This window comes from Eretmochelys imbricata, chromosome 13 (genome assembly GCF_965152235.1).
Source record: "Eretmochelys imbricata isolate rEreImb1 chromosome 13, rEreImb1.hap1, whole genome shotgun sequence".
Taxonomy (NCBI): domain Eukaryota; kingdom Metazoa; phylum Chordata; order Testudines; family Cheloniidae; genus Eretmochelys; species Eretmochelys imbricata.
Genome location: NC_135584.1, coordinates 32081235 through 32095615, shown reverse-complemented (window position 1 = coordinate 32095615; position 14381 = coordinate 32081235). Strand labels below are relative to the sequence as shown.

General features: G+C 51.4%; 1 protein-coding gene across 2 annotated transcripts in view; it reads right to left on the bottom strand.

Annotated features, from left to right (window-relative positions):
• The window catches only part of LOC144273450 (arf-GAP with SH3 domain, ANK repeat and PH domain-containing protein 1-like), a 116828-nt gene that overhangs the window by 14266 nt on the left and 88181 nt on the right, over positions 1 to 14381 (bottom strand). For both annotated transcript variants that reach the window (XM_077832030.1, XM_077832031.1), the window contains 6 exons: positions 12524 to 12609; positions 10526 to 10641; positions 3519 to 3586; positions 2244 to 2351; positions 1413 to 1644; positions 452 to 616 (listed from right to left, as the gene is read on the bottom strand). In XM_077832030.1, coding sequence (XP_077688156.1) covers positions 452 to 616; positions 1413 to 1644; positions 2244 to 2351; positions 3519 to 3586; positions 10526 to 10641; positions 12524 to 12609 — 775 coding nt within the window. The remainder of the gene's footprint in view (positions 1 to 451; positions 617 to 1412; positions 1645 to 2243; positions 2352 to 3518; positions 3587 to 10525; positions 10642 to 12523; positions 12610 to 14381) is intronic.

Here is a 14381-nt window from a genome sequence, read left to right as displayed (position 1 = left end):
ACCCTTCACCAGCCAGGACGGCCAGGGATTCCCAGGTGCAGACGCTTTGCACTTGGATCACATGCGGCTCTGAGGCTCAGTACGTTCCCGCATGCCCCACAGGCCTGGCCAAGGAGCCTCAGAGCCCCAGGGAAGGGAACAATCCAGGGTGAAGGGCTGGAGCAGGGCTAGTCCCTGGCAGCTGCACAGTTCAGTCTGCTGCCATCTGGGGATCCTCTCCATCCCTGTGCTCTCTGGCCTTCGGGGCGGGGGGTACATCTCCCAGGATTCAACAGGAAGGGCCAGACCCTGCAATCCCAGGGAGCTTGACATGCCCACCAGGCCAGGACTGATAGGAACGGTGTCTACCTTGGGCAGGGCTGGATCCCAAGGGCAATGGAGACAGAACGAGTGTCCTCAGCTCCCCGAGCTGCTTCCCCACAGAGCCCCATCCTACTGGCCAGTCCCTTACCTGGAGCCAGGCTGCCGTGGCTGGGCTGCATGAGGCTGAGCGGCACCCAGGGCACAGGATCCGATGAGGTTCGTTTGTGCCTCATGCTCAGAGGTAGCGACAGGATCTTCCTTACTCCAGAGTCCACAGCACTGGCAGGAGGAGCGGGCAGGGGCACGTGGGGAGCTACACAAAACCAACAGCAAGTCTGGCAGTGAGAGGAGAGGGAGGGGGACACGTACAGGGTTGGGGCTACTGACAGCTTTGGTGGACAAGGCCTCAGCTGGTGTACATCCGAGTAGCTACATGGACATTAACATAGCAAGGCTGATTTACACCCGCTGAGGATCTGGCCTGAGGTGGGCAAAAAAATGTATTGCATGGATAGCTACTCATGCTGCCCCTTGTACCTGGGGGGCTGCCCCACCTCAGCCCCTGAGACGTCACTGCGCCGTCCACATCCTGGGGGGGCTGCCCCGCCTCAGCCCCTGAGACATCACTGTGCCGTCCACATCCTGGGGGGCTGCCCCGCCTCAGCCCCTGAGATATCACTGCGCCATCCACATCCTGGGGGGGCTGCCCCTCCTCAGCCCCTTAGACGTCACTGCGCCGTCCACATCCTGGGGGGCTGCCCCGCCTCAGCCCCTGAGACATCACTGCATCCCGTACACGGAGAATAACTGAAGACATTTCCTCACAGACATTTGCTGTAGGCAGATTGGTCTGGGCCTGGCTGCTTTGACGCTTGCTCTAGGGCTTGGCCCAGTGGTGGTCAGGCCCCGGGGGGTGGGGTAGGGAGCTGCAGAGATGGGGCATTGTCAGTAGGGCCAACAGGACAATTAACTGCCAATTTTGCCTCGGATAAGAAGGAAGGGCATCACTATAGTTTGAAATCTATCCAGTCAGACTCCCCTGCTCTGGGGCTGGCCCGACCCCACAAACCCCACTGCTGCAGCAGGGCTACCGTGAAGGAAAGTCTCACCTCGGATTACACTGTGTGGTGGAAGAGGCGGCACACATGAAGCAGAGCCAGGGGCTGCTGGTATGTCACGGGTGTGCGAATGAGGGCGTGCATAGATGTCATGCAATTTCCCCTGGGGGGCTGGAATTGCACCCTTTGAAAGCCCTACTGCATTTCCCCATGGCTGGGAGGCAGTAGCCGGTGAACTGTAGTAGCTCTGAAGGTGGGGAATGCGCTCCTTCGGGGAACCCAACTGAAAAGAAGAGACAGGCATGTTGTTTATGTGGAGCTGCGAACTGCTGAAGACTTTTGGTCACAGCAACCTTGGGCTGGATTCAATCCAGCAAGCTTCAGCTGAAAAGCTCTTTCACCCTTAACTGCTGAGTTCCCTGAGCGCATGATACATGCATGTATCATGCCAATTTCTAAGCAGGCAGAAGGCTGGACAAAAGAGTTCCATGCCCGGTAAATTACTGCAACAATAATAAGGCAGGTGATAAACAGCAAGCAGCATGGCTGCAGCAAATCCCATTCCAGCCCAGTTTCAGCTCCCGTGTTAATGGCACAACATGGATAGCTAAGATGAGAAAATGGGTGCTATATTTTTGCTCATCTTCAGTGAAGCATCCAATACAGTTTCACATGATAACCTCGAAGGGAAATGAGGCAGGATCAGAGGTACAGCTGCGATAAGGTAGAAGGGCAAGATAGGCACATGCAGCCCCGGTTAATGGCTCAGTGATGAGAAGAAGTGCTGAGCCAGGTCTGTGCTGGGTCCATACTAATCAATATATATGTGAGCAAGAACCTCTGTTTGTAGCTGAGGACCGCTGTAGTGTGCTGAGTTCTCACCTTCTCATCCAGATCATCGTCGCTCTCATACATGTCATCCTGGCCCAGCCGCCACTCATATTCCACATGAACACGCATGTTGAACTGATTGTTTTGAGCCTGCAGCAGCTGAAACACAGAGGAATCAGGCTCAGGTCAAACTCTCTCCTATACCCACCTACAGTGCTCTGCATCAAGGCTGAAAGTGGAGTGGGCAGCCCAGGGTCAGAGAGACAGGTCCTGGGGGAAAACACACCTCAGTGTGAAGCAGTGGGGGTTTCCAGCTGGTAGGCATGGCACCCAGGCTGCCCCATCTCTACCTGGGGACTTTCCTACAGCCTTCGTCCTTTTTCCAGGACACTGCTGTTTGCATTGGAGCCCTAACACATGGGCCTGGGCAGCACAAAAGCAAGATTTCTGGGTGGTTTCTGGGTGTGGGATCCTGCCATATGCCAGAAGGAGATCATCCCACAGCAGACTGCTCTGAGCCCAGCAGCTATAGCCACAGAGACCTCTCAACCTGGCAAATCCAGACTATGTCCCATCAGTACTGACTCTGATTTTGCTAACTGAGAGAAGAAACATCTCTCTAACCCCAAAGTCTGCACTACCACTAGAAATGTCTCCCCATCCCTCCAGTGGGGTCTGAACGAATCCCATTCTCTGTCAGCAACAGCAGACCAGGCATCTACCTGAGGTCACTTTATGTCCCGCTCTGCATCCCTCCTGGGTACCAGCAGAGCCCTAGCAACTCAGACAAGGCCTTGCATCAGGGCACCACTGTCAGCCAGGACCAGCAGAAGCAGCATGCACTGCCTGCAGCACTCCTAGGACATCCTGGATGAGCCAGTGGGAGGGGCAACCCCAATCTCTCCCCCAACCCCTAAGCTCAGAACCCCCTACCAATCAGGCAAAGTTCAGGCCAGATTCCAGACCAAGAAGAGACCAACCTCACAGAATTCAGCCAAGTTGTCACATGGAGCCCGGTGCAGCCTGGGCCAGAAGCTTAGGTGTCTTGTTGGCACTGTGCTAATATGGGCAATAAAGCTGAGTGTTTTGGACCTCCACTAAACAAGAGGCCAGACCTTAGAATGGAGCTATTTGCCCAGCATACTGCTAGATCTATGCTGCAGGGGGTGCAATGTGAGCTTGGGGAAACACCAGGCAGAAGCAGTGTGGTGGGGCTGACCCCCTCCCCTTCTAATGAGGTCCAATCCCTGGTTTGCTACTGAGCGCCCCACCTGCTGCGTGGAGCTCACACCCCAAAGGTGGAGACTGTAAGGTGCCATTTCTTACCAGTTCTTCACACAGCGAGTGTCTCATGCACCTGGCCACATCCAGGGCCGTCTCTTCAGCTTCATTGGCTGTGGGGAAAAAGCAGCTGTCATGAGCCCTGTGAGCGCTAAGGCAGTTCCTGCTAGGGAGGCATGGAAGCAACTCTCGATAGGGCTGCCCTGTGAGTTCCACGTTAACCCCCGTCTCCTCTAGCTCTTGCTCTGAGTGAGCAAGTTGTTTGGATGCTTCCATGGGGGATGCAGGATTCCAGAGCGCCTGGCACAGTGCTGGCACAGGGGAGTTTAACATTTGGCTGCCAAGCCTTGGGAGTTTTGGCTTCCCTCAGGTCAGGACCCACTTTTAGCCCCCTGATTGGCCCCTGCAGAATTTGCTCTGCACATGAGCACAGGTATGTGTACAGCCAGGGACTGTAAAGAGGAGAGAACAACCGAAGAGCCATTGCTACTAAATGGCTCCTGTCACAGGAGGCAGCCTTTAAAGGTAAATGTGTGACACCGCTGACAAATGCGCGACAAAGATACAGACACTAATTAGTTGTCGTGATTGTACTGCCACCCCCAACTTTAAAGTGGAATTCTTTATAAATCTCAAAGGTCAAACACAGGGTACGTTTTTCATACCCTCATGCACAGCAGATTATTAGATCTTCGGTCAGGGCTCAAAACCAGCCGGCATATGCCCATGCACCATACCGGTGCTGCTCCACGCCTGTTCTTTTGTTCTCCAGAATCTCAGCCCTCATTTTTTAAAAAAAGGAAGTCTCTAGCTGTTGTGTGAAGAAAACCTCAGACGCGTGAGCAAAGTATCACTTGTGCAGGCATGTCTGCCTGAGTCTGGAACAGCAGCTCTGAAAGGTGTGCCCTGCCTCATTCATCTCAGGGAGGTGATTGCTCAGAGGCCTAGGGATGAACATTCAGGTGCAAGGCCGGCTCTAGGTTTTTTGCCGCCCCAAGCTCCGAGAGCGCAACTGCCCAAGCCAAAAAAAAAAAGAAAAGGGTGGCTGGAACGCCACCCCCGGAATTGTGCCACCCCAAGCACGTGCTTGCTTTGCTGGTGCCTAGAGCCGGTCCCCTTCAGGTGTCACCACTGGGAACTATTTCCTCCCCCTGGAAGAGAGGAGAGGGAGGGCCACACACCTGCCGCTTATGGAGTAACGGCTCATGTTGGTGCTGCAGGTGGGTGGCACTGGGCAGATGCCACCATTCATTTCTTCCCCAGTCTAAAAGGCGCTGAGCCCAGCAGAGCCCAGAGGCTTGTTCAGGCCTTGCTGAGGCAGAACCAAACTCAAGGAGCCCAGTCAGCACATGATCATATTCTGAACATCGACATAATCTACTGTGCGTGGTGTCTTGTGCTGGCAATGCACCAGGGTGGAGCTTATTTTGCAGGCAGAGCCCAGAAGAGTAACACCCACCTCTCTCCCCAGTCTGACCTGTCTTTAGCTTGGAAACAAAAGTTAGCAATCCTAGTCAGAACGGAGTCGAGCTCCCTCAGCCACACAGGCCTGAATGCACGAAAGGACATAGGGTGGGGACACTGAGCGTTGCAATGCTGAACTCTTGGACACCTAGAAAATCCTGGGAACAACCTGTGACTCCCAAAGCCTGAGGTAGGCGCTTAAGAGTGGGGCGAGAGATGCATCTTTGAATGCAAATCACAAAAGCCAGCACGCTAGCCGCCTTGGAGATGCCAACCAGAGGGGTGTGCACTAAGCCCAGCTCTCTCTCAGAAGTAGGTGCCTTTCTCTGCTTGTGATTCTCAGCCAGAAACCCTCTTTGGAATTAGGCGCCTATGCCAGTTTGCAAGAAGCGAATGCGGGAGGGAAAGTGAGAGAGCACAAGCATGAGAATGACTCTGTAGTCTGGTAGGCAGAGCACTCATCCAGGAGGTGGGAGACCCAGCGTCCAGGCCCCCTGCTTCAATGACTATTTACTTATTTATCTACAGTGGAAGAACTTCAACAGAAGAGACTGAGGAAGCCCCACCCATCACAATATCCCACAGCGCAGTGGTTTGAGCTGCACTTGAGCGTGGCAGCTCCCTGTTCAAACCCCTTCTCCCCCTGAGGCAGAGGGGGGACTTGAACCCACGGTCTCCCACATTCCAGTGAGTACCCTAACCACTGGGCTAATAGTTATGAGGGAGGGCCTGGTCCTCCTCCTCCCACCACACTGTTTTGTGTGAACTTGCCTGAGGGGCCTGAGACTGTAGGCGGCCTCTGAGCCCAGCTACTGGCTGGGGTCCCACCCATGACTTAGATGGCTGAATGCCTCTTTCCCTGCCTTGTGCATGGTCTGGGGGTTAGACGTCTGGGTGCCGAGAGGGCAGCAGAGCGCACATGCCCAGAGGCAGTAACTTAGGCACCATGGGAACTTTCTACTGCAAAAATGTAGGCACCGAGTGAGTTCAGGAGCCTTCAGGGCTCAGCTGGAGTTCTGTGGATCTCAGTGGAGCCTAAAACTGGGCCTTGGGACCCTAATTACTTTTATGAACCTAGGCCCTGAGGATTAATCTTCATCCGATTCAATTACCTTTCTCACTGCTAAGCAATTAATCATAGGATCATAGAAGATTAGGGTTGGAAGAGACCTCAGGAGGTCATCTAGTCCAACCCCCTGCTCAAAGCAGGACCAACCCCAACTAAATCATCCCAGCCAGGGCTTTGTCAAGCCTGACCTTAAAAACCTCTAAGGGTGGAGATTCCACCACCTCCCTAGATAACCCATTCCAGTGCTTCACCACCCTCCTACTGCAAAAGTTTTTCCTAATATCCAACCTATACCTCCCCCACTGCAACTTGAGACCACTCCTCCTTGTTCTGTGATCTGCCACCTCTGAGAACAGCCTAACTTCATCCTCTTTGGAACCCCCCTTCAGGTAGTTGAAGGCTGCTATCAAATCCCACCTCACTCTTCTTTTCTGCAGACTAAATAAGCCCAGTTCCCTCAGCCTCTCCTCATAAGTCATGTGCCCAAGACCTCTAATAATTTTTGTTGCCCTCTGCTCAACTCCAATTTGTCCACATCCTTTCTGTAGCAGGGGGCCCAAAACTGAACGCAATACTCCAGATGTGGCCTCATCAGTGCCGAATAGAGGGGAATAATCACTTCCCTCGATCTGTTGGCAATGCTCCTACTAATGCAGCCCAATATGCCGTTAGCCTTCTTGGCAACAAGGGCACGCTACTGACTTATATCCAACTTCTTGTACACTGTAATCCCCAGGTCCTTTTCTGCAAAACTGCCACGTAGCCAGTTGGTCCCCAGCCTGTAGCGGTGCATGGGATTCTTCCATCCTAAGTGCAGGACTCTGCATTGTCCTTGTTGAACCTCATCAGATTTCTTTTAGCCCAATCCTCCAATTTGTCTAGGTCACTCTGGACTCTATCCCCACCCTCCAGCATATCTACCTCTGCCCCCAGCTTAGTGTCATCTGCGAACTTGCCGAGGATGCAATCCATCCCATCATCCAGATCATTAAGGAAGATGTTGAACAAATGTCCTGGGGCAGACCATCAGCTGGGGTAAACTCTCATAGCTCTCTCCAAGTCAATGGTCCCCTTCATGGGGAGGACTGGAAGCACCACTGGAGGGAGCAGGCAGAGCTGAGAGGTTGTAGGGAGGAAACAACTGGTGGGGCCCTGGAGGGGGCTGGAAAGAGACAGAAACGGGGAGGCTCTGATGTGCAGCCCGGGGTCTAATGGACGGGAGCCCTGCTCTGGCAGACTTTATATAGGTCCAGCTGCATGGGACTCCCCTTCTACAGACCTCAGTGGAAAGAGGAGAGTGCATGGTGGTGCAGCAGGAGCCAAAGGGAGGAGCTGGCTGCAGGACTGGAGACGAGGAGCCAGCACTGCCTGAGGTCTGGTGCTTGCAAACCAGGCTGGCCGGGGGAGCTGAGGTGATTCTGGTCCATGGAACAGGCCTGGGGATGGGGCTAGTGAGCAGAGCTGCAGCTAGAAAGGAAGGACTGATTGACTGGGAGTTGGAAGAAGACAGTGAGATCTGGCTGAGTGAGGATGACTGGCTGGTGACTGGGAGCTGGCCTAGCGGAAGGGCTGTGAACCATTGAGATGGTTAAACACCCATAGCTGCTCTGAGGAAACCTCTGCACATCTGGCTAAGAAAGCATTAACTAATATTACAGTGATGTGCACAGAGCTCTCCAGGGAGCAGTCTGGCCTTGGATTCCAGCTGAGACTTACCAAAACAGGGATTCCAACCCAAAGACTTTGTCAATTTGCAGTTAAAGTAGCACATGATAGTCCAGAGAAGAGACCACACTGGACACATAAAAGCAACCCCACTCAACATTAACAGGTATATATAGAAATTGATACTTAAACAAATTAGGCATCAGAGCAACTTTCTCAATGCCCAACACCCAAACAACTTTAACTGTTTGGGAGCAACTTTAACTCTGCCCTGAGGAGAAAGCACACTCCATGAATGAAATGATCCATTCATCACAGAGCTCTCTCTCAGAACTGCACCTAAAAGCATGGAGAGATTACTCTTATTCATAGAAAGCTTGTGTCACTGTTTCAGGGTAACTGCACCTCTGACCCCCTCCATAGTCTGCTAAAGGGCACCCCTTTAGATCTCAGGCCTCCAGCCATCTCCCCTCTCTCTTCAGTCTGGGGGTTTAGGCTGCAGTCCCCCTGCAATTCATGGTGATTATTCCAGTAGATCTGACCTCGTTCAGCACATGCATTTTACTTTGATCCTCCAAGGTTCGTGGGTTACCTGGTACCAGACAGATTTCACAGAGCATAGAACATTGATTTTAGGAGAAAAGTATTACAGAGAAAATATATCATACAACAGAGAAAGGTCTAAACACATGCTAGCTTATCAGAGGTCACCTATCATCCACATGGGGGATCTGGTAGGTCACAGTTCTTCAACCCTTTGGGTCGGGTTTTCCCCCTTGGTCAAAGGACCATGTCAATTTGTTGGATCTAAAGCAGGACCTCAGGCAGTTCAGGCTGGGCCTTTACAAGCTCTTCTTTGTCTCCTGGGCTTCTTGAACGGTCTGAATTAGTCTGTGCAATTTCCCCTGGGGGTGGTACTTCTCTGGAGTTGTCTACCTGTCCCAGGGCTGCAGTAATTATCCTCACTGATTGTAGCTCCTGCAGTGATTGGAGCTCTTCACCAGCCAGCATACACTGCCTGGCTTACAGCGATAGAGATAACATTTATAAAATTGCAAGACTAGTCTCAAGATACGCCTGTGTATATCACATCTGGTACCACTTGTCATCAATCAGGCCTTTTGTAAAATCCACTCTACAAAACTAAAGGCACTTTATTAATTCAGGAATCCCTGAATTCATATGTGTAACAGAGTCATTGGTGGTTCCTCCCTTGGGAGGCGGGGGAGGGCAGGAACCTGACAATGCCCAGTTATCTGCACTGGGGGGTCCCAGCCCAGGTCCCACTTCCTTACTATTTGAGGGGGGGGGGGCTCTGCCCTTTGTGGGCCCTTTTAAGTCTCTCCAGAGGCGGGGATCAAAAATGAAAGTCACAAGCCCCAAGGCATTCAGGGATACTCCCTCCCAGTGGCCCTAGCAAAAGGGGAGGGGTGCAGCAAGTCTACTGTGCACCAACGTACTGGGTTTTGGGGAAATTGGTCTGGCCAGGCCTCTGAGTCAGGCTCAGCCTGTCCATCTTACGCTGGGAATCTGTTGTTCAGGGTGAAGGTCTCCTGGCTAGGAATCACTCCTGCAGTCTGCAGCTTAGGGCAATCCTGCTCCTCTCCCACCCGTCCTCCCTTTTAAAGGCCTCCTCCCTATCATACATAATTCACAGGGCCAAAGGGGTGGGGCTAGCCCTTCCCTGTCTGCATGGGGTCTATACACCCCATCACAATATGGGTCTAAAGTTTGTTACAGGGCCCATCACCATAGCATGCAAACCCATCCAAAGAGTGATTTTTTCCTACTACTAATACCATGCATCCCCAATTAAACACACATTGTTAGAGACAAAGCTACTGTATGAACTAACCAGAAATGCTACACCAGCTGAGAAAGATCCACACTGATTATATTAACACAGGAACTGTGCGCATCATCACAAATCAGACACAGAATTACACACTAGAGGATGGACACATATAAGGTTAGGTAACAGGAGCACAAGGGACCAAAGGAGCTCCCAATAAAGTAAAAGCAAAGACGGCTGTTGTCTCTAGCAGAGGTCAGGACAGGGCCTAACATATTAACACAAATGCAGGGGCAGAGTTAAGGTTGTTTGGGCGGTGGTCATTGAGCATTTTTGTCTTTAACGGTAAGTGTGTGTGTGTCTGCAGATGCTCGAGTATAGGTTGTTGTCCAAACTGTTAATGTCTGAGGGGTTTAAGATGGGTTTATTGTAAGATGGCTCTTGACTTGCACTTAACCTTAACTGTAACAAGGTTTTTGTTTTGGGATTCTCTACATCTGCTTAATAGGCATTAGTGATACCTCAGACGTGCTCAGAGCTGCTTCAAAACAATCGGTCAGTAAAATACAAGTAACTCTGAGCCAATGGGTCAGCAATATCTGCCTTCCTGTGGCCTGGAATAGTCACTCCTTATAAAGCTCATGGCTGTCACATTCACAGTCACAGCCTCTCCTGTCCAGGTATCTCCTGAAGGAATCAGGATTCTTACCATGCACTGAGTCATCAAGGATCAGCACGTGACTTCTCTAACCAGAGCTAAGCCATAATCCCTGTTACACACCATGTACTGCCGACCCTATCGGGGCACCTCAGCGCTGTTCCTGAGACACATTGTCCTGTGGATTTACAATGCTACACATTCTGTGTATAAAAGCCACTTGGTTCTGCATGCTTCTTCTGTTGCATTTGGCCTCGTGCAAAGGGCTCCTGTTCTGTTCCCAGTAAAACATGCAAGGTGCAGAGAGCAGACACAGGCCCTGCGAGTGAGACAGTAAAAAATAAGGAACCCAACCCCGACATCTTCTTCCCTGTTTGGAGAACGGAGCCCGTGCAGTCACTTACTGATGGCAATGCTGGCTTTGGCTCTCACAAAGAGCTTGAGGCACTCGGGTTTATTGTGGAGGCAGCAGTAATGAAGCGGTGTGTTTCCCTTCACTGTCTGCTTCACAAGGCTCCCACTGGGGCAAAGGATAGTCAGTATCAGTATGCTTGAGAAAGAGCAGTTCTCATCTATAACAATAACTACATGACGTTCAACCCCAAACCCTTCTCCCTAGCTCACAGGAATGAAGACCAGAACGGATACTGCCCAGCATTCAGGCTTTTAGCCAAAGCATGTGAACGTAGGGCTGCCAAATGTCTGGCATATTGTGCAGCTCTTGTGCACTGGGCAGCCCTGCCACGCCTGCTGACAGCTCACCTGGGACCTCGCGCATGGGACCTCGCACAGCTCACCTGGGACCTCGCGCGAGCTGCGGGCAGCAACTGCAGTTCATCCCGTGGCCACAAGAGGCTGTTGTGGCACATGGCTTCAGGCAGGTGGGGACAGCTCGTTGTGGGGGTGAGGGTGGGGGGGACGACACACACACACTGAATGGAAGGGACTGACTGGGGCCCAGATTAAGTCAGGGTCTGAAAGGGGTCAGGAGAGGCTGTCTCATCCCCAGCTGCCAGACGCTGCCTCCAGTAATAAATCACACAGGGTTTATTAAAATAATTAGGATTGTATGCAAATTATGTGAAAATATGCAAATCTTCTCACTGAATACTCTACCCATGGAATTTCCCCAACCTTGGCAGCTGTGTGCACGTTCCCCGGCAATGGGCAGCGCTGTGAGGCTGGTACAATACCCACTCTACTGCAGCAGCAGCCGAAGTCAGAACACAATCCTGCACTTGCACACCAGATCACACAGGACTGCACATCCGTGAGGACGCAGCTATGCATCACTGAGTGATGTCAGCATGGAATTTTGTATGGAATGAGCATACACTTTTATCAGCTTTCAAGTTTTACAACCATATATGGTCGCGGGGGAAGTGGGGGATAGAGATAAAGAGAAGAGTTCACAGTACAGGAGGTGATGCAGAAGATAAGGGTTTAGAAGGATCGTCTAGACGAAGGATGGTTTTGTATGGACTGGAACCCAGGAGAGCTGAATTCCATTCCCAGCTCCAAGAACCTTCTTTTGTGACCTTGCACAAGTCACTTTCTCCCGCTGAGTCTCCATTCTCCCTTTTGTAAACGGGAGATCACAGAATCATAGAATATCAGGGTTAGAAGGGACCTCAGGAGGTCATCTAGTCCAACCCCCTGCTCAAAGCAGGGCCAATCCCCAATTTTTGCCCCAGATCCATAAGTGGCCCTCTCAGATGATGATAACGGAGCCTAAGCTCACAAGGGTGCTGGGAAGATAAATCCATAAACACTTGGGAGGTACCCAGACACTGTGTGGTGGCCCTTAGGGAGACAGACTTTAACGCTGGTTCCACCCCAATCAATGGCGCACTGGGCTTGAATGCAGAAGGAAAAAAATGTACCTCCTCCTGTTTAGGAAGAACCAGACTCACTCAGAAAAGCAAGAGCCAGCCCTTGGGAAGCCCATCTTTGAGCCTGGCTGGCCCGGAGTAGTCGCTAATGGGTTGTAGAGCCTGTCACCAGTGGACTGCAGTCAGGGTGGGCATGCTCATTGGAGAGCTGTTCAGTGGCGGGGCGGGAGCAGGGGCATGGGCTGAACCACCCAGGGGGACACATGTCCTAGTCGGAAAATCTCCGTCCCCATTGGCACTCATTGCTCCCCTCAGCAGAGAGCCCAGGGAAGGGCCATGGCCATGAATTCCCCTCTAACCCTAAAGATGGTTTCTCCAAGTCAAAACCGAGGCACTTCTACAGGGAAATGCCCTGGTGCTGCCCCCTGGTGGTACTTCAGGGGATATTCAGAGGCACTTAGTCTACAAGGCTATCCAGCGCCTTCCACCAGCACTAACTCCGCTGATGACATTATGTACCTTAGCCTGAGCAGACAGTCCTACCCCTGCTAGTGCCTGCAGTCAGCTTACCTGTTCTGCACCAGAAAATCTACAATGTGTAGAGAGGTTCGGTCAGCTAACAAGACTGCCAGGTGGAGAACAGTTTCCCCGGGTTCCTGTAAATGGGAAACAAACAGCAAGTGATTGGATGCTTCCGAGTTTCTCAGTATTTCCATGCAAAACAAGCATGTTTTACCCCTCCTTAACTTCCAGGACTTGAAGAATTGCCACCATGGATCAGGGATGGGGCCTGTCTAGCCCCATACCCTGTCTCTGACTGTGGCCAGTACCAGCTGCTTCTGAGGAAGGCACAAGAAACCCCAGAGTGGACAAATTTGGAATAACCCATTCATAGGGGAAGTGTCTTCCTCACACCCATCAGTTAGAAGCTTGCTCATGCCCTGAAGTGGGGGAGGGGAGGGTTCATATCCCCACTCTTTATGTAATATAACTGCAGATAAAGTCATCAGTAATTAAGAGCAGCAGGACTGCAGAAGTGCTTAGATCAGGGCCCCATTGTTCAATCACCAAACTGTAAGAGACAATGGTGACATTTTCCTTACTAGGACACAGACCCGGAAGGGACCTCCTGGGACAATGGGTCCATCCCTGCTATCACCGGCAGACCTATCAAATTATCATTATTACAATAATAGTAGTACAGTAACCCTCCCCCTGGCACTGGCCCCTGCTCCAGCTGCGATGCAGCAGAACACGATCCTGTCCTGGGGAGAGGACGGCCAAGGGAGGGCAGCTTGAACTGGGGAAGTGGCTCTGAATCCGCCCAGAGGGGCAGTTGGGAAAAGCTGTTAGAGAAGGAGAAGAATCGAGATGCTGAGCTAGTGGGTGAACCGGAGCCTGGGTAGGAGGGGAGGTGATAAAATAAAAGAAGAACAGGAGAATAAAAGTAGGGGACTGGGAAGTGAGAAGGAAGAAAAAAGGAAAACAGCAAAGGTTTCAGGTCAGGAGAAGCAGAAAAATAACCAGACTTGGCAGGCGGGAACAGGCACTAATAGAGAAGGGAAGTAGAGGGAAATGATATCTACAGACTTACCAGAGACAGAGCATCAAGGGAAAAAACTGAAAGGAAACAGAACTGGTGAAAAAGGGACTTGATCAAAAAGCTGAGTTAGATGAAAACAGAGCCTGAAAATGGTAAATGAGAAGGCCGCCCACAAAGGACCTAAAGCATGTGAGGAGAGCGAGTGACTGTGACCGTCTAGTGACGGGATACAGTTCAAAGGGGCCTGATGCACAAATGAGGGGCCACTAGGTGAAGAAACCCCACTTGTAGATAAATTCTGTGAAAAGACATACAGCCAGAGGAACAGCAAACCTCAGGAGCCCTTCAAGCCAAAGAGAAGCAATGAACAGGCCAGCAAGAGTGGAGCTGGACTTGCAGCCAAGGAGAAGAAAAGATGACTCTTCTGTGAAGTGACACAATCTATTGTTAAGGAACCTCTTTGTTCTTCTTAATAACAATCCATTTGGTACTAACTGCCCAGCGTGTACAAGCCCCAGAGGTTAACAAGTTGGTAACCTATAATGTAACTATGAACAGTAACTCTTTGGCAATGTTCTACATGATTTAAGCTCCTGGTACCAACTTGTTAACCTCTGGGGTTTTCCCTTATAAAGTCCTAAAAATTTCAAATGACCCATTTGTCTTGGTTTGCCGCTGCCTCTCCTCCCAATTTGCCTTGCCTGCCTGGCCGGGTCACCACACTATAATCACGCAGTATTAGTGGAGCACCCAGAAGCCCCAATCAGAATTAGGATCTCATTGTTTCAGAGACACCTGAACTAAACCAACTGGTCCCTCTTCACCCATTTGTACTGACATGTACAAAACATTGCAATGTATCAGCAAGGTGTGATTTTCCTTTGC